General features: G+C 49.0%; 1 protein-coding gene across 1 annotated transcript in view; it reads right to left on the bottom strand.

Annotated features, from left to right (window-relative positions):
• ATRX (ATRX chromatin remodeler) overlaps positions 1–14,959 on the bottom strand; it is an 86,967-nt gene that overhangs the window by 24,951 nt on the left and 47,057 nt on the right. The window contains 7 exon segments of the mRNA XM_077479342.1: positions 2,094–2,241; positions 2,810–2,979; positions 6,595–6,683; positions 6,988–7,136; positions 12,673–12,790; positions 13,970–14,145; positions 14,328–14,501. Of these exon segments, the coding sequence (XP_077335468.1) occupies positions 2,094–2,241; positions 2,810–2,979; positions 6,595–6,683; positions 6,988–7,136; positions 12,673–12,790; positions 13,970–14,145; positions 14,328–14,501 (1,024 nt within the window).

Below are 14,959 nucleotides of genomic sequence, written 5' to 3'. Positions count from 1 at the left end.
GAAACCGTGCATGCACAGACAGCCAGGTAATAAGTATTTTGTAGAAAATGGATAGTAAAGACAGCCGATAGAGGTCTCTCCATAGAGTACAGGTATATGGATAATACAGGAAATAATCATCACATGATCTGCGCACTCTATGGCTTCTATAGACCCCACCCCAATACTAATCATCCTGAACGGATCTGCCGGACGGGCGGCAGTGTGCTCAGAGCACATACAGAGCCTTGTAAAAGTATTCATACCCCTTGAAACTTTCCACATTTCATTACAACCAAAAACAAATGTATTTTTTGGGGATTTTATGTGATAGACCAACACAAAGTGTCACATAATTGTGAAGTGGAAAGAAAATGATAAATGATACAAATAAATGTGAAAAGTGTGGGGGGGAGGGGCATTTGTATTGCGCCCCCTTTACTCTGATACCCCTAACTAAAATCTAGTGGAACCAATTGCCTTCAGAAGTCACCTAATAAGTAAACAGAGTCTACCTGTGTCTTATAATCTCAGTATAAATACAGCCCTCAGAGGTTTCTTAGAGAACCTTAGTGAACAGCATCATGAAGGCCAAGGAACACACCAGACAGGTCAGGGATGAAGTTGTGGAGAAGTATAAAGCAGGGTTGGGTTATAAGAAAAATCTCCCAAGCTTTCAACATCTCACGGAGTTCTGCTCAATCCATCATCGGAAAATGGAAAGAGTATGGGCACAACTGCAAACCTACCCAGACATGGCTGTCCACGTAAACTGACCGGGCCGGGCAAGGAGAGCATTATTTAGAGAAGCAGCCAAGAGGTCCATGGTAACTCTGGAGGAGCTGCAGAGATGCACAGCTCAGGGGGGAGAATCTGTCCACAGGACAACTATTAGTCGTCTCTCCACAAATCTGCCCTTTATGGAAGAGTGACAAGAAGAAAGACATTGGAGAAAGAAAGTCATAAGAAGTCCTGTTTGTAGTTTGTGAGAAGCCATGTGGGGGAGGGGGCAGCAAACATGTGGAAGAAGGTGATCTGGTTGGATGAGACCAAAATTCAACTTTTTGGCCTTAAAGAAAAACGCTATGTGTGGGGAAAACTAACACCGCCCATCCCCCGAACACACCATCCTCACCGTGAGACATGGTGGTGGCAGCATCATGTGGTGGGGATGGTTTTCTTCAGCAGGGACAGGGAAGCTGGTCAGAGTTGATGGGAAGATGGATGGAGACAAATACAGGACAATCTTAGAAGAAAACCTGCTAGAGTCTACAAAAGACTTGAGACCGGGGCGGAGGTTCCCCTTCCAGCAGGACAACGACCCAAAACATCCAGCCAGAGCTACAATGGAATGGTTTACATCAAAGCATATTCATGTGTTAGAATGGCCCAGTCACAGTCCAGACCTAAATCCCATTGAGAATCTATGGCAAGACTTGAAAATTGCTGATCACAGACGCTCTCCATCCAATCTGACAGAGCTTGAGATATTTTACAAAGAAGAATGGGCAGAAATGTCCTCTCTAGATGGGCAAAGCTGGTAGAGACACCCCCAAAAAGACTTGTAGAGAAAGGGGGTTCTACAAAGTATTGACTCCGGGGGGCGCCATACACAATACCCCTCCCCCCACACTTTTCACATATTTGTATAATTTATCATTTTCCTTCCACTTCACAATTATGTGACACTTTGTGTTGGTCCATCACATAAAATCCCAATAAAATACATTTATGGTTTTGGATGCAACAAAATGTGGGGAATTTCAAGGGGTATGAATACTTTTTCAAGGCACTGTACATGAAAGCTTGGCTAAGATGACGATAGGAGTTTATTTACTGCATGGTTGTGCAGATCGCCTGACCGGCATCTCATGTCTGTAGGTGGCTTCAACACGTTTTTCTACAGCTGCACACCCCAAGCATTGCTGGGAGCGGATATTACAGCTGATAACTATTGAGGGACATACAACGCAGGGCTGATCTCCTGACCTCGTAGGGAACATGTCTGGCTCAGAGATCGCTCAGTATCAAGTTTTCCAATCTGTGTACAATCCACACATACACACACACACAAGAAAGTCTACATAGAACACAAGTCAGCAATAAGAACTCACACTTTGTCGCCGAGCTCCTCTGCCATGCGAAGAATCTCAAACAGAAGGCTAATTTTTCCGGAATGTTCCAAAACACCAGCATCTGCTTCGGTCACAAAATCTTTGTACCAGTCGGGAGATGGGCTTCCAGGGCCGGAGGACGATGTGGCTTTGCCAATAATGAGGAAAGACAAGACAAGGAGGTAAAGGACTTCACTGCATAGATCTCCCAATGTATCAACAACCTGAACCAAATCTGACCTGAGGGACCTGAGAAAGTCTTTCATAGTGACCAGTGAGGGCAGGTCTGTGTCATCCTTGGGGTGGGACAAACTGAACCCTCAGGGTGACCAATCATCAGGTCTGTGTCATGCTTGGGTGGGACATATAGAACCAATCATATCAGACCTGTGTCATCCTTGGGTGAGACATAATTAACACCCATGGTGAACTATCAGTTCTGTGCCACCCATGGGTGGGACATAATGAAAGGCCAGGGTGACCAATCAGGTCAGGTGATAAGACATGCTACCACCACATTCCCCCTGGATGGACAGAAACTCCTCCACTGGCTGTTGAACCATCTGCCAGATTTGTAGGTTATCGGAGTATTTAGCGGTTGGCCGGTAGTTAATTTTATGTAAATATATATTCTTTACATTTTTATATCTAGAAACTCTCATTGCGTCCCGTCACAGTGAGCCCAGGCACAGTGTTATTGTAGGAGGCCAACTCACTTTCTTCCACCTTGGGTGCAGGTGCTTTTGATGGCACCTCTTCCTTGGAGTCCTTTGGATTGCCGCCTCGGGACCGAGAATTCCACACCTTAATGACTTCCACGTCTCTGTCACTATCCTCATCGCTGGAACTGCTCGAGTTCCTGCCTTTTTTTTTTGGTTGCTTCGCCCTTTAAACATACACAATTATAGGCTGTTTATTTCCTTGTAACAAATACTAAAAACATCAATAAATCTGTCTCATTCCTCCAGGCTGGAGGACTGCGCAGCACCTGGACAGTCATGGGTTGCACAACAAGGTTTACTAAAAAAAAAGTATCCCAGAAACAAAGCAAGTTCCATTTACAAAATCAGCCTAATAAAATGTGTTCAAGGTCAGTGTAAAGGCCTGGAGACCTTCTACTCTCGCCTCCTCCACCACCCTGGAGACCGTCTACTCCCTCCTCCACCACCCTGGAGACCGTCTACTCCCTCCTCCACCACCCCGGAGACCGTCTACTCCCTCCTCCACCACCCCGGAGACCGTCTACTCCCTCCTCCACCACCCCGGAGACCGTCTACTCCCTCCTCCACCACCCCGGAGACCGTCTACTCCCTCCTCCACCACCCTGGAGACCGTCTACTCCCTCCTCCACCACCCTGGAGACCGTCTACTCCCTCCTCCACCACCCTGGAGACCGTCTACTCCCTCCTCCACCACCCTGGAGACCGTCTACTCCCTCCTCCACCACCCCGGAGACCGTCTACTCCCTCCTCCACCACCCCGGAGACCGTCTACTCCCTCCTCCACCACCCCGGAGACCGTCTACTCCCTCCTCCACCACCCTGGAGACCGTCTACTCCCTCCTCCACCACCCTGGAGACCGTCTACTCCCTCCTCCACCACCCTGGAGACCGTCTACTCCCTCCTCCACCACCCCGGAGACCGTCTACTCCCTCCTCCACCACCCCGGAGACCGTCTACTCCCTCCTCCACCACCCCGGAGACCGTCTACTCCCTCCTCCACCACCCCGGAGACCGTCTACTCCCTCCTCCACCACCCCGGAGACCGTCTACTCCCTCCTCCACCACCCCGGAGACCGTCTACTCCCTCCTCCACCACCCCGGAGACCGTCTACTCCCTCCTCCACCACCCCGGAGACCGTCTACTCCCTCCTCCACCACCCCGGAGACCGTCTACTCCCTCCTCCACCACCCCGGAGACCGTCTACTCCCTCCTCCACCACCCCGGAGACCGTCTACTCCCTCCTCCACCACCCCGGAGACCGTCTACTCCCTCCTCCACCACCCCGGAGACCGTCTACTCCCTCCTCCACCACCCCGGAGACCGTCTACTCCCTCCTCCACCACCCCGGAGACCGTCTACTCCCTCCTCCACCACCCCGGAGACCGTCTACTCCCTCCTCCACCACCCCGGAGACCGTCTACTCCCTCCTCCACCACCCTGGAGACAGTCTACTCCCTCCTCCACCACCCTGGAGACCGTCTACTCCCTCCTCCACCACCCTGGAGACCGTCTACTCCCTCCTCCACCACCCTGGAGACCGTCTACTCCCTCCTCCACCACCCCGGAGACAGTCTACTCTCGCCTCCTCCACCACCCTGGAGACCTTCTACTCTCGCCTCCTCCACCACCCTGGAGACCGTCTACTCCCTCCTCCACCACCCTGGAGACCGTCTACTCCCTCCTCCACCACCCTGGAGACCGTCTACTCCCTCCTCCACCACCCTGGAGACCGTCTACTCCCTCCTCCACCACCCTGGAGACCGTCTACTCTCGCCTCCTCCACCACCCTGGAGACCGTCTACTCTCGCCTCCTCCACCACCCTGGAGACCGTCTACTCTCGCCTCCTCCACCACCCTGGAGACCTTCTACTCTCGCCTCCTCCTCCACCACCACCCCGGAGACAGTCTACTCTCGCCTCCTCCACCACCACCCCGGAGACAGTCTACTCTCGCCTCCTCCACCACCACCCCGGAGACAGGGCAGTATTCCAACATAACGACCCCAAAAACACCTCCAAGACCAACACTGCCTTGCTAAAGAAGCTGAGGGAATAGGTGATGGACTGGCCAAGCATGTCTCCAGACCTAAACCCTATTGATCATCTGTGGGACATCCTCAAACGGAAGGTGGAGGAGAGCAATTGTGATGTCATCATGGAGGAGGGGGAGAGGACTCCATTGAAAACCTGTGAAGCTCTGGTGACCTCCATGCCCAAGAGGGTGAAGGCAGTGCTGGAAAATAATGGTGGCCACAAAAAATATTGACACTTTGGGCCCAATGTGGACATTTTCACTTAGGGGGTTTATTGACTTTTGTTGCCAGCGGTTTAGACATTAATGGCTGTGTGTTGAGTTATTTTGAGGGGACAGGAAATTTACACTGTTATACAAGCTGTACACTCACTACTTTACATTGTAGACAAGTGTCATTTCTTCAGTGTTGTCACATGAAAAGAGAAGAAAGGATTTACACAAATGTCACTGAGGGGTGTACTTAATTTTGTCAGATACTGTATTCAGACAGGTCCATAAATATTGGGATAATTTTGTCAGATACTGTATTCAGACAGGTCCATAAATATTGGGACATCGACACAATTCTAATCTTTTTGGCTCTATACACAATGGATTTGAAATGATGTGCTTTAACTGCAGCCTTTCAGCTTTATTTTGAGGGAATTTACATCCAAATCAGGTGAACGATGTAGCAATCACAACAGTTTGTAGAATAAAAAGATTTACACAAATGTCACTGAGGAGTGTACTGACTTTTGTGTCTAGATGTATTGTTCATGTAGGATCCTTTGAACCTTGTACCGCGCTAATCGTTGCCGATCTGTCATTTTAGAAAGGTTTAGTAGTAATGATGGGGACACAGCTTGGTTTGAATTTCGTGTTCTATACATTAGGAGATCTGTATACACGGGTTACGGTCTGTTGCAGTCTATGGACTGGCGGATTGTTTTAGTAATAAAAGAAAAATGTGTACGGCGGCCCGATTCGTCACTTAATTCACATTTTGGCACGCCGGGCGAAGCCACAAGAAAAATCAGTTGGCATTTATCTTTGATTGTTTGACTAATTCCTAATGATCGCTCACATGACGTTATTGCTAAGTGAATTTCTGGCAGAAGACGATAAACAGAAAAGAATCGTTCTTGTCGGTGGAACACACTTAGACCGTGCGCCGAATACTGCCATACCAATTGGTGGTGGAGAGACTCTAACCCTTTGTGTGCCGAATAATGCCATAGCGATTGGTGGTTTAGAGATGCTAACCCTTTGTGTGCCGAATAATGCCATAGCGATTGGTGGTGGAGAGATTCTAACCCTTTGTGTACCGAATACTGCAATACCAATTGGTGGTGGAGACACGCTAACCCTTTGTGTGCCGAATAATGCCATAGCGATTGGTGGTGGAGAGATGCTAACCCTTTGTGTGCCGAATAATGCCATAGCGATTGGTGGTGGAGAGATGCTAACCCTTTGTGTGCTGAAAAATGCCATAGCGATTGGAGAGACGCTAACCCTTTGTGTGCCGAATAATGCCATAGCGATTGGTGGTGGAGACGGTAACCCTTTGTGTGCCGAATAATGCCATAGCGATTGGTGGTGGAGACGGTAACCCTTTGTGTGCCGAATACTGTTGTGCGGATTGGTGGAGATGCAGTAACCCTTCGTGCACTGTAGAGTATTGTACGGATTGGTGGAGGAGATAAGGTAACCCATTGTGTGCTGATTGGAGGAGGGTGGCAGGTAACCCTCTACAGTACTTACGGTGTATCTTCCTCGGAGCTGGGGGTGGAAGTGGACTCTTCAGAGTCGGATACCACAAACTCCTCGGTGCTGTCTTCATCAAAGTACCCCTAGAAGAACACAGGCATGATGACGTCACCACAATGGATTTCTCCGGCACACATCTGTTCAGTCACTTGGAAAAAGTCTGGCTTACATCATTCCAAACAAAGCTTTAATAATGGGCATATATCATGAAATATAAAGGAACATAATCACAGATGAAAGAGCAGCAGGCAAATCTATAGCGCTGCACATTCAAAGAAAAAAAAACAAATTTCCATTATTTCACCGAAATTCTACCCACTATTTGGCATGGTTTATCGGGGAAACATTTACCAGAGACAGGAATATGTAGTATGATATCTGCCGTACCTTATTCTCCTTACTAATGTAGTCCAGCTGCAGGCACCACGGGTGAGTCCAGATCCTACTTAAAATCTGAAAGTCCTGGAAAAGCTTGGTTCCAGATTTACCTCGGCCGCCTCCTCCTCCTCCTCCTCCTCCCTCGCCGAGAGTAACACCTGTCAAGGTAAAAGGATTAGAGGACTGGCCATGCCGGCTTTTACAACATCGCAGCAGATGTTTCCATTTCACACTTAAATGCTCAATACAGAAATCTGGCCTAAAGCTTCATATGTGAGACCACAAGAAAGGAGCGCTGCATGCTTTGTGCTCCCAGGGATATACAATACACCTCCAACGTCCCTCCACGAGACCGCCCCATTCACATCATGGGGCCCCAGGGCTAACGTCTGATGGGGGCCCCAGGCTACACAATACACCGCCAACATCCCTCCATGAGACCGCACCACTCACATCATGGGGGCCCCCGGGGGCTAACTTCTGATGGATCTAAAGGATCTAGCAGAGGAGAGACTCTGGGATTGCATTAGGTATACTGGGCTCTGCTGCAAGAGTTCAGAGGGCATTCAGTCTACACTGCCAAGACAGCTGAGCAGAGAGGGATGTGTGAATACAGGGGATCCCAAACCTCCGACCCCCGACAGGGGATCACAAACCTCGGACCACTGACAGGGGATCCCAACCCAGGGCCTCAGCCCTTTGACAGGGTGACTACGGGGGATGCCAAACTTTGACCCACGCATAGTGTGCGCTACTAATGAGGAATCCTTAAGCTGCTTTAAAAGTGTAAAAAAAGACAATGAATGTGAGAGACGGAAGATTCCAGAACATCCACAATGTAGGAGAGGAGCGGCTCCGCTCCCTCCGGGGGAAGCTGCATTACCAACGCACATGATTTATTAATATTTGGGAATCCGTATCTTATTACCATCAATCCCGGCCTAATGATAATAATCTGTCCAACAACTGAAGAGAAAAGCCGGCTGCTGGCAGAATATCTGAGGCACAAAGTACAATCAGAACAATTAGGAGAATGGCAGACTTCTGTACCCGGCCTGAACATCTGCTGCCCATCACCAGCGGGTACAGCCTGTAATTACAATGATGAGGTCATTCTAGTTTTACATTAAAGTTGTTAAACATCTTCAGAGGATGAATCCTGCAAGGGAGAAAAGATGAATGAACAGGAAAGAAGAAAGCCTTTAAAGAGAAGCGATGACAATTAACAGACAATGAAAGAATGGATGTGATTGGTGACATTCAGGTGTCTGCAGGTCTCCCATCAAAGGCTGGAGGGTGTGATGATGTCACCAGACATCGGGGGCGATGTCATCCAGTGTGTGGCATAAAAGGATCCAACCACAAAAACCCCCATTAGATTTACCGTTAACGGTATTTCCACAAATCTTCCAGGACAGCTACGTGAGAGATGATTGGCTCCGCCCTCTAAAGGAAGCACAAATCAGACACAATTTAAAAGGCCCCTCCCTTTCCTCTGACCCGCCAGTTGTTTAAGATCAAGTAAACCTCCACCAAAAAAAATAAAAATGTACCAGGCAGAGGAATAACAGAATCTCACTAAAAACACCACCAGGTTAAATAAGGAGACCGGTAAATAAAGAATAGGGTGGGAATATAGAGGCTGTCCTTGAAGATTCGTGGAAATAAGTCTAACGGGTGTTTTCCCCCTTCATCTTCCAGGACAGCTACTTGAGAGGATAAGCAAAGTTCCATACCTTAGGGAGGGACGACAGCCTGAAGTACTTTCCTTCAAAAGGAGAAGTCCTGGCTGGAGAGCATCTGGACTCCTAATCATCTGGAAATGGAAGCTTTGGACCCCTTTTAGAGGCCACTAAATAAAAAGGAGTTGGGAGGATTTCCTAAACTCACTAGGCACTTAAAAAAAAAAAAAAAAAAAAAAAAAGGAAGAACTACCTACTGGAATCTTAGAAAATTGGATGAGAATAAAGGATCAGGACTAATCACCACCCTGTCCTCTAAAATTCTCAAGAAAAGGTATTTACAAGAGAGGGACTCCAAATCCCAAATACCTCTCCCAGAAATTATGGCCGGAAGAAAGGTATTCTTTAAAGTAATCCATTTCAAAGAGGCCTCATCTAACGGTTCAAAGGGAGCTCTGGTAAAAACATTCGAAGGGGGGGAAACAATTAAACAACTTCGGGTTTACGTCTAGTTCTTGCTGAGAGAAATCTTTTAATCAGAGGCTCCTCAGCTAGTCTTCTTCCCATGAACAGAGACAAGGCAGCCACTTGAACCCTAAGGGTTCGGAAGAAAGCTCTTTTTCCACCCCTTGCTGTAAGAGCACCAGCATACAGGTGATAGAAAAGGAATCAACTCCTGCTTTCTTCTGCCAGGAAACAAAGTCTTCCAGACTTTCCCATAAATCTTTCTAGTGCTTGACTTACGACTATATAGAATAGATTCACAAACTTTAACTGAACACCCCTCCTTTAGTTGTAGGATGCGGCGCTCAGCTTCAAGGCCATCAAATGGCAAGTCTGAGGGATTGGATGGAGTACTGGCCCTTGACTGAGAAGGTCCCTTCGCTCCAGCGAGGATCGGGGTGGGGGGGGAATCTATTGAAAGTGCTCTTAGTGGGGAGAACCAACTCCTCCTGGGCCATAAAATCCTGGGGCTAATCAGGACAACTTCTGCTTGTTCCTGAATAATCTTCTGAAATTCCAGGTGTAACAGAGGGAATGGAGAGAAGGCATAGGCCAGAGTGAAGTCCCACCAGAAAGAGTGCATCTGTACCCAAGAACCCTGCCTCTCTCCAGTGAGAAGAAAGTTTGAAGCTTCCTGTTGAGACTGAATGCCCAAAGATCCACTTGGGAAACACCCCACTCCAATATGATCTCCTGGAAAGTTTATTGGTACAGTTCCCAATTGCTGCAGAAGCTACTTATTCTGCTCAGAATGACTGTCAGAACATTTGCAGGCCCAATGAAGTGAACTGCCCTGACCGAAGAAACATTGTTCTCTATTCAGGTAAGAATCTGCTGGCTCAACAACAGAGGCCTGTCCAAGTGCCACCCTGCTCCTTGAGGTATGCCATGTTTCTTGCATTGGCTCTCACCTCCAGAGGTGCATTGGCTCTCACCTCCAGAGCTACTTAAGCCTTCCCCTATCGAAAAGATCTCTGAAGTTTGACAACTGGGCCTCCTCCGGCCGCCAGGAGCCCTGAGCCTGCCAGTCTTCTGAATGAGCTCCCCACCCCCACAGGCTGGCATCTGTGGTCATTTATATTGGGGAATGCTGTGCCCAAGTTTTCCCTCCCTGCAGATGTTCCGGCTGCTCTCACCAGGACAGATTGGGAAAATCTTCTCCTGGAACTTGAACAAGCTGATTCAAGGAGTCTGGGATCACAATCATGCAGAAGACACGCCTGAAGGGGCCTGGAATGCAACTTGACCCGTGTCACCCCTGGAATTTGCCACAGACATCAAGCCCAATAACTGCATTATTTGATGAAGGGATGCATGCGGGAGTAACCCGAAACGGCATGGAGTAAAGAAGGTTTGCCATCTTTGCCCCCCAGAAGAAAAAAACCTTTGGGCAACTGAGTTTATCAGGTAACTCAAAAAAAAGAGAACATTCTGGGAGGGAAGCAAGCAAGACTTCTTCAGATTGACCTTCCAAACCAACTTCCGAAAGGTCTGCTAAATCAACTGTAGATCCCGTAAAAGGTGGAGATCAAAAAATCGTTTAGCTATGGAACGATAGAGATTTTTTGTATCCGAAAATAGACCATGTTCTTGGCCACAATTTTCATGAAAATTTTCGGAGCTGCTGAGAGAACAAAAGGAAGGGGGTCTAAAAACTGGCAATGTTGTGGACCGTTTTCCACGAGATCCAAAAGAATTGCCATGAACGCTCCAGGAAGCAACAGAAATCTGAGTAAATACCTTCCATCCGGAATCATCTGTACACAAAGAACTTGTTCGGGACGCTTAAATTGTTGACCATTCGAAATCCGCCGGACATCGGTCTTAAAATTAGCTTTGTTCTGGAAGCTATGAAAAGTCCTCTTACTCTGAGGCCTTCCAGAAGACAGGAACCGTTTACTCTTCAATGAGGACCAAGCCAAGACTTCCTCCAAGGTGGAATCGAATAAAAGCTTGCCCTCAAAGGAAATCCCCCACAGTTTATCCTTGGAGGTTTGATCCCTCTCCCAGGTTTATAACCAGATAGCTTGTCTTGTGGAATTAATGAGTGCCGACGTTCTCGCCACTGATCTAACCCTATCTGCTGCCACATCAGCCAGAAATGTGACCAACTTGGCAATACGGGGGATAAACTCCCTGACCTCCTCCACAGGAGTGTCGTAGAAAAGAAGTGCATCCAGCCTTTGAACCCACACCTCGAGAATGCTAGCAACACAGGTTACCCATAACTAAGGGAGGTAGAGACCCAGCCGAGACTGAAGGCTTCTGAATTACAGCAACAAACTGAACTGGAAGGACCTAGGCCCGCTAACATATTGCTAAAGGACTGAAAAGAAGACATCATATCTATTAAAGAGGCAACAGCTTGCATATAAAAGCTTCTTACAGCTATCAGGAAGCCTAGACCTTTAGCAAGAGTGGGTCCGCCAACCAGTTATCAGACCAATGGAAAAAAAAAAACAAACGTTTCAGTGTGAAAGCCTGGAGGGTCGGAGGAAAGGGAGGGGCCTTCGCACCCGAGGGGTCGGAGGAAAGGGAGGGGCCTTCGCACCGGAGGGGTCGGAGGAAAGGGAGGGGCCTTCGCACCCGAGGGGTCGGAGGAAAGGGAGGGGCCTTCGCACCCGAGGGGTCGGAGGAAAGGGAGGGGCCTTCGCACCCGAGGGGTCGGAGGAAAGGGAGGGGCCTTCGCACCCGAGGGGTCGGAGGAAAGGGAGGGGCCTTCGCACCCGAGGGGTCGGAGGAAAGGGAGGGGCCTTCGCACCCGAGGGGTCGGAGGAAAGGGAGGGGCCTTCGCACCCGAGGGGTCGGAGGAAAGGGAGGGGCCTTCGCACCCGAGGGGTCGGAGGAAAGGGAGGGGCCTTCGCACCCGAGGGGTCGGAGGAAAGGGAGGGGCCTTCGCACCCGAGGGGTCGGAGGAAAGGGAGGGGCCTTCGCACCCGAGGGGTCGGAGGAAAGGGAGGGGCCTTCGCACCCGAGGGGTCGGAGGAAAGGGAGGGGCCTTCGCACCCGAGGGGTCGGAGGAAAGGGAGGGGCCTTCGCACCCGAGGGGTCGGAGGAAAGGGAGGGGCCTTTTAAGTTGTGTCTGATTTGTGTTTCCTGTAGAAGTCGGAGCCAATCATCTCTCAAGAAGCTGTCCTGGAAGATGAGGGGGGAAATCATAATTGAATAACCGACACCCGGTACAGGTCACATATTACAGATTTACACTGCGACTGGTACGACGACGCAGGAAACCGTCACTCCCCACATCAGAGAATGGGGAAGAGGCCCCTACACATCACAAGACCCCCATTAACACAGATCTCCACCTTCACTGTCACTTTAGCAAACTATTCTCTACACCAACAGTTGCCTCTGTGGTCAGCACCGTATAATGTATATAAATGAGGAGATATACAGGTAGGTCTCCACCCAGAACACATCTCTGCGCCGGGCCCCCGTCCCATCACCACAAGGCTCTGCGCCGGGTCCCGTCCTAACACAATGGGTTCTTCCTCTGCATACAAACCTGTGATATTATCCAGATAGTAGCGATAGAGTTTACACTGTATGGGGGACAACCTCACCGACAGGACATACTCGTACTTCGGAGGTAAGAACTTTGTCAGAGCCGTGTAATCTCTTCTCTGAAAGACAAGAAAGAAAACCAATTACATGGCTGGACCGCCAACAGAGTGCAGCCACCCCCCCATATATCTTTATCATCCTGTAAAGGTACCTATCATTAGTATTGATCTAGATCCCATACATTTACAAATCAAGACTATTGATCCGGGTCGCATACATTTCTATATAAAATGTATTGAGCTGCTGCACTTGCTGTCCTAAGGTGACATTGCACACCGTACTCCATGAAGGAGCAGCACCGTCACCCTAAAGCAAGATTACAGAGCACCCCCTTCCCCCAAGTCATGTGACGTGTTCATGGCTGGCAATTGGTCCCTCAGGTCTGAGCGCTGCCACACCAGGAAGGTCACACCATCCCCATATGTGGAAGACCCTCTGTGTTCTGGTAATGAAGTGCTGGAGAGGGGTGGCGGAGAAGGCAATTTAGAACCTCCAATCTCTTTTCCCTGATAGGGTGTGTGGGACGAGGCTCGTTCACACAGTTATGTCCCCCATTCACACCAATGTTGATGTCAGGTCAGTTTTTTTTCCTGTGCAGAAAAACATCCACACATGATACAAGTGCTGTGCCATCTCTGCACCATGGTGTGAATGAGGCTTAGAGGGGAACTAAACCCGCCATCTTGGCCTCTTGTGATGAGTTATGACTCCGCCCATTTGACATGTCAGCTAATGTGACAGTTCGCATGTTTTTCCCAGTTTTCTTTTTTTTTTTAAACTGTTAAAGCGAAACATCCCCCAAAAGGGGAAGCTCTGCCTGTTTGCTTACTCCCCTCCCCCCACTGCCTTATTTGCCACCTTTCGGGGGAGATTGGATACCTGTCACAACACCAGATATCAGCTCCAACTTCAGTGTAAGATCGCCGGATGGTTGTGAGGCGATCTACGAAACTTCCAGCTGCCTCCTCCCCCCCCCCCCCCCCCCCAACCACAAACGGATCTTTGGGTGCCGACATTGCGGGCTCCCTGGACAGGTAAGTGTTAAAAATTAAGTATTTGTAGCTGCTGACTTATTTTTTCCCCCACAGGCAGGAACTCTGCTTTAAATTGATGGGTTTAGTTTCACTTCAATTTAAGTGAAAGACCTGCAGGGAGAAGCCAGCCAGATCAGAATGTAACCCCCCCACCCCTCCCCCCACCATTCTTATTCCTTCCTTCTGATAGAAGCGTCTCCTCACCTGCACACATCCAGCTAACATCTCATAGAGAATGTGGGCGCGTTTCTTCATCACCCGCACGTCCACCATGGTGGAGTCAGCACACTGCCCGTTCTGGATGGGGTTTATGAAGCGATTGCGGAATTCCTTAATGGAGCCCAGTAAGTTCTCCTTGATAAAGTTCACCATGCAGTGATCTGATGGAAGGAAGAGTGAGAATTCTTAGAAAGGAAAGTGTTGGAGAACAATGACTTTTAGTGTTAGGTGTAGTAACGGGTCCGTGCAGGGGGTGTGCATATCGGCACCAGGATGTACAGGTGTCCTATGGACCCCCGCTCAGTTCTATTCACGTGGGGGGACACACTGTGTGCCTACTTACATTCCACCAAGTTGTTCTGTAGAGGGGTCCCGGTCAGGATGATCCTTCTCTTGGTCCGTATAGAATTCATAGCCTTAGAGATAGCGGAGGCCTCATTCTTCAGCACATGGCCTTCATCACACACCACAAAGTCCGGACCTGGAGAACACAAATACATAATATGGTTTCCATCATCTGCAGAAAGCTCAGAGTTCTACATTCACTATAGGAAGGTTCCTGTCTATATTCCTAGAAATAACTCAGATGCACAGCAACGGCCTCAACACATACACAACACTTCTGTTCCTTGCCATGCATGGTGGGCGCTGTGCGATGCAGCACAGGCCATTGCGCTACGGTCAGTGTGTGTAGGGGGGTTGTTATAAAAGAGCTGCACAAAGAAGGCCGGGGGAGGGGGCAGACAGTAGGTCTGCAATACATGACAACCATACCATCCAATCAAGGCTCTCAGATTTCTCCTGTATTGAATTGTATTGTAATGTCTGCCCTCAACTTGTAAAGCGCTGCATAAACTGTTAGCATCATATAAATGCTGAATAACAACAATATAAATTCTGTATAATATTATACAGAATTTATAACAGCCCTGATAAAAAGAAATGTTCTTCTATCAGCACCCCGGGGTGAGCGCC

This window comes from Lithobates pipiens, unplaced genomic scaffold (assembly GCF_037356315.1).
Source record: "Lithobates pipiens isolate NorthernLeopardFrog02 unplaced genomic scaffold, aLitPip1_a1.2 Scaffold_158, whole genome shotgun sequence".
Lineage (NCBI taxonomy): Eukaryota > Metazoa > Chordata > Amphibia > Anura > Ranidae > Lithobates > Lithobates pipiens.
This window is presented reverse-complemented; position numbering and strand designations above follow the sequence as displayed.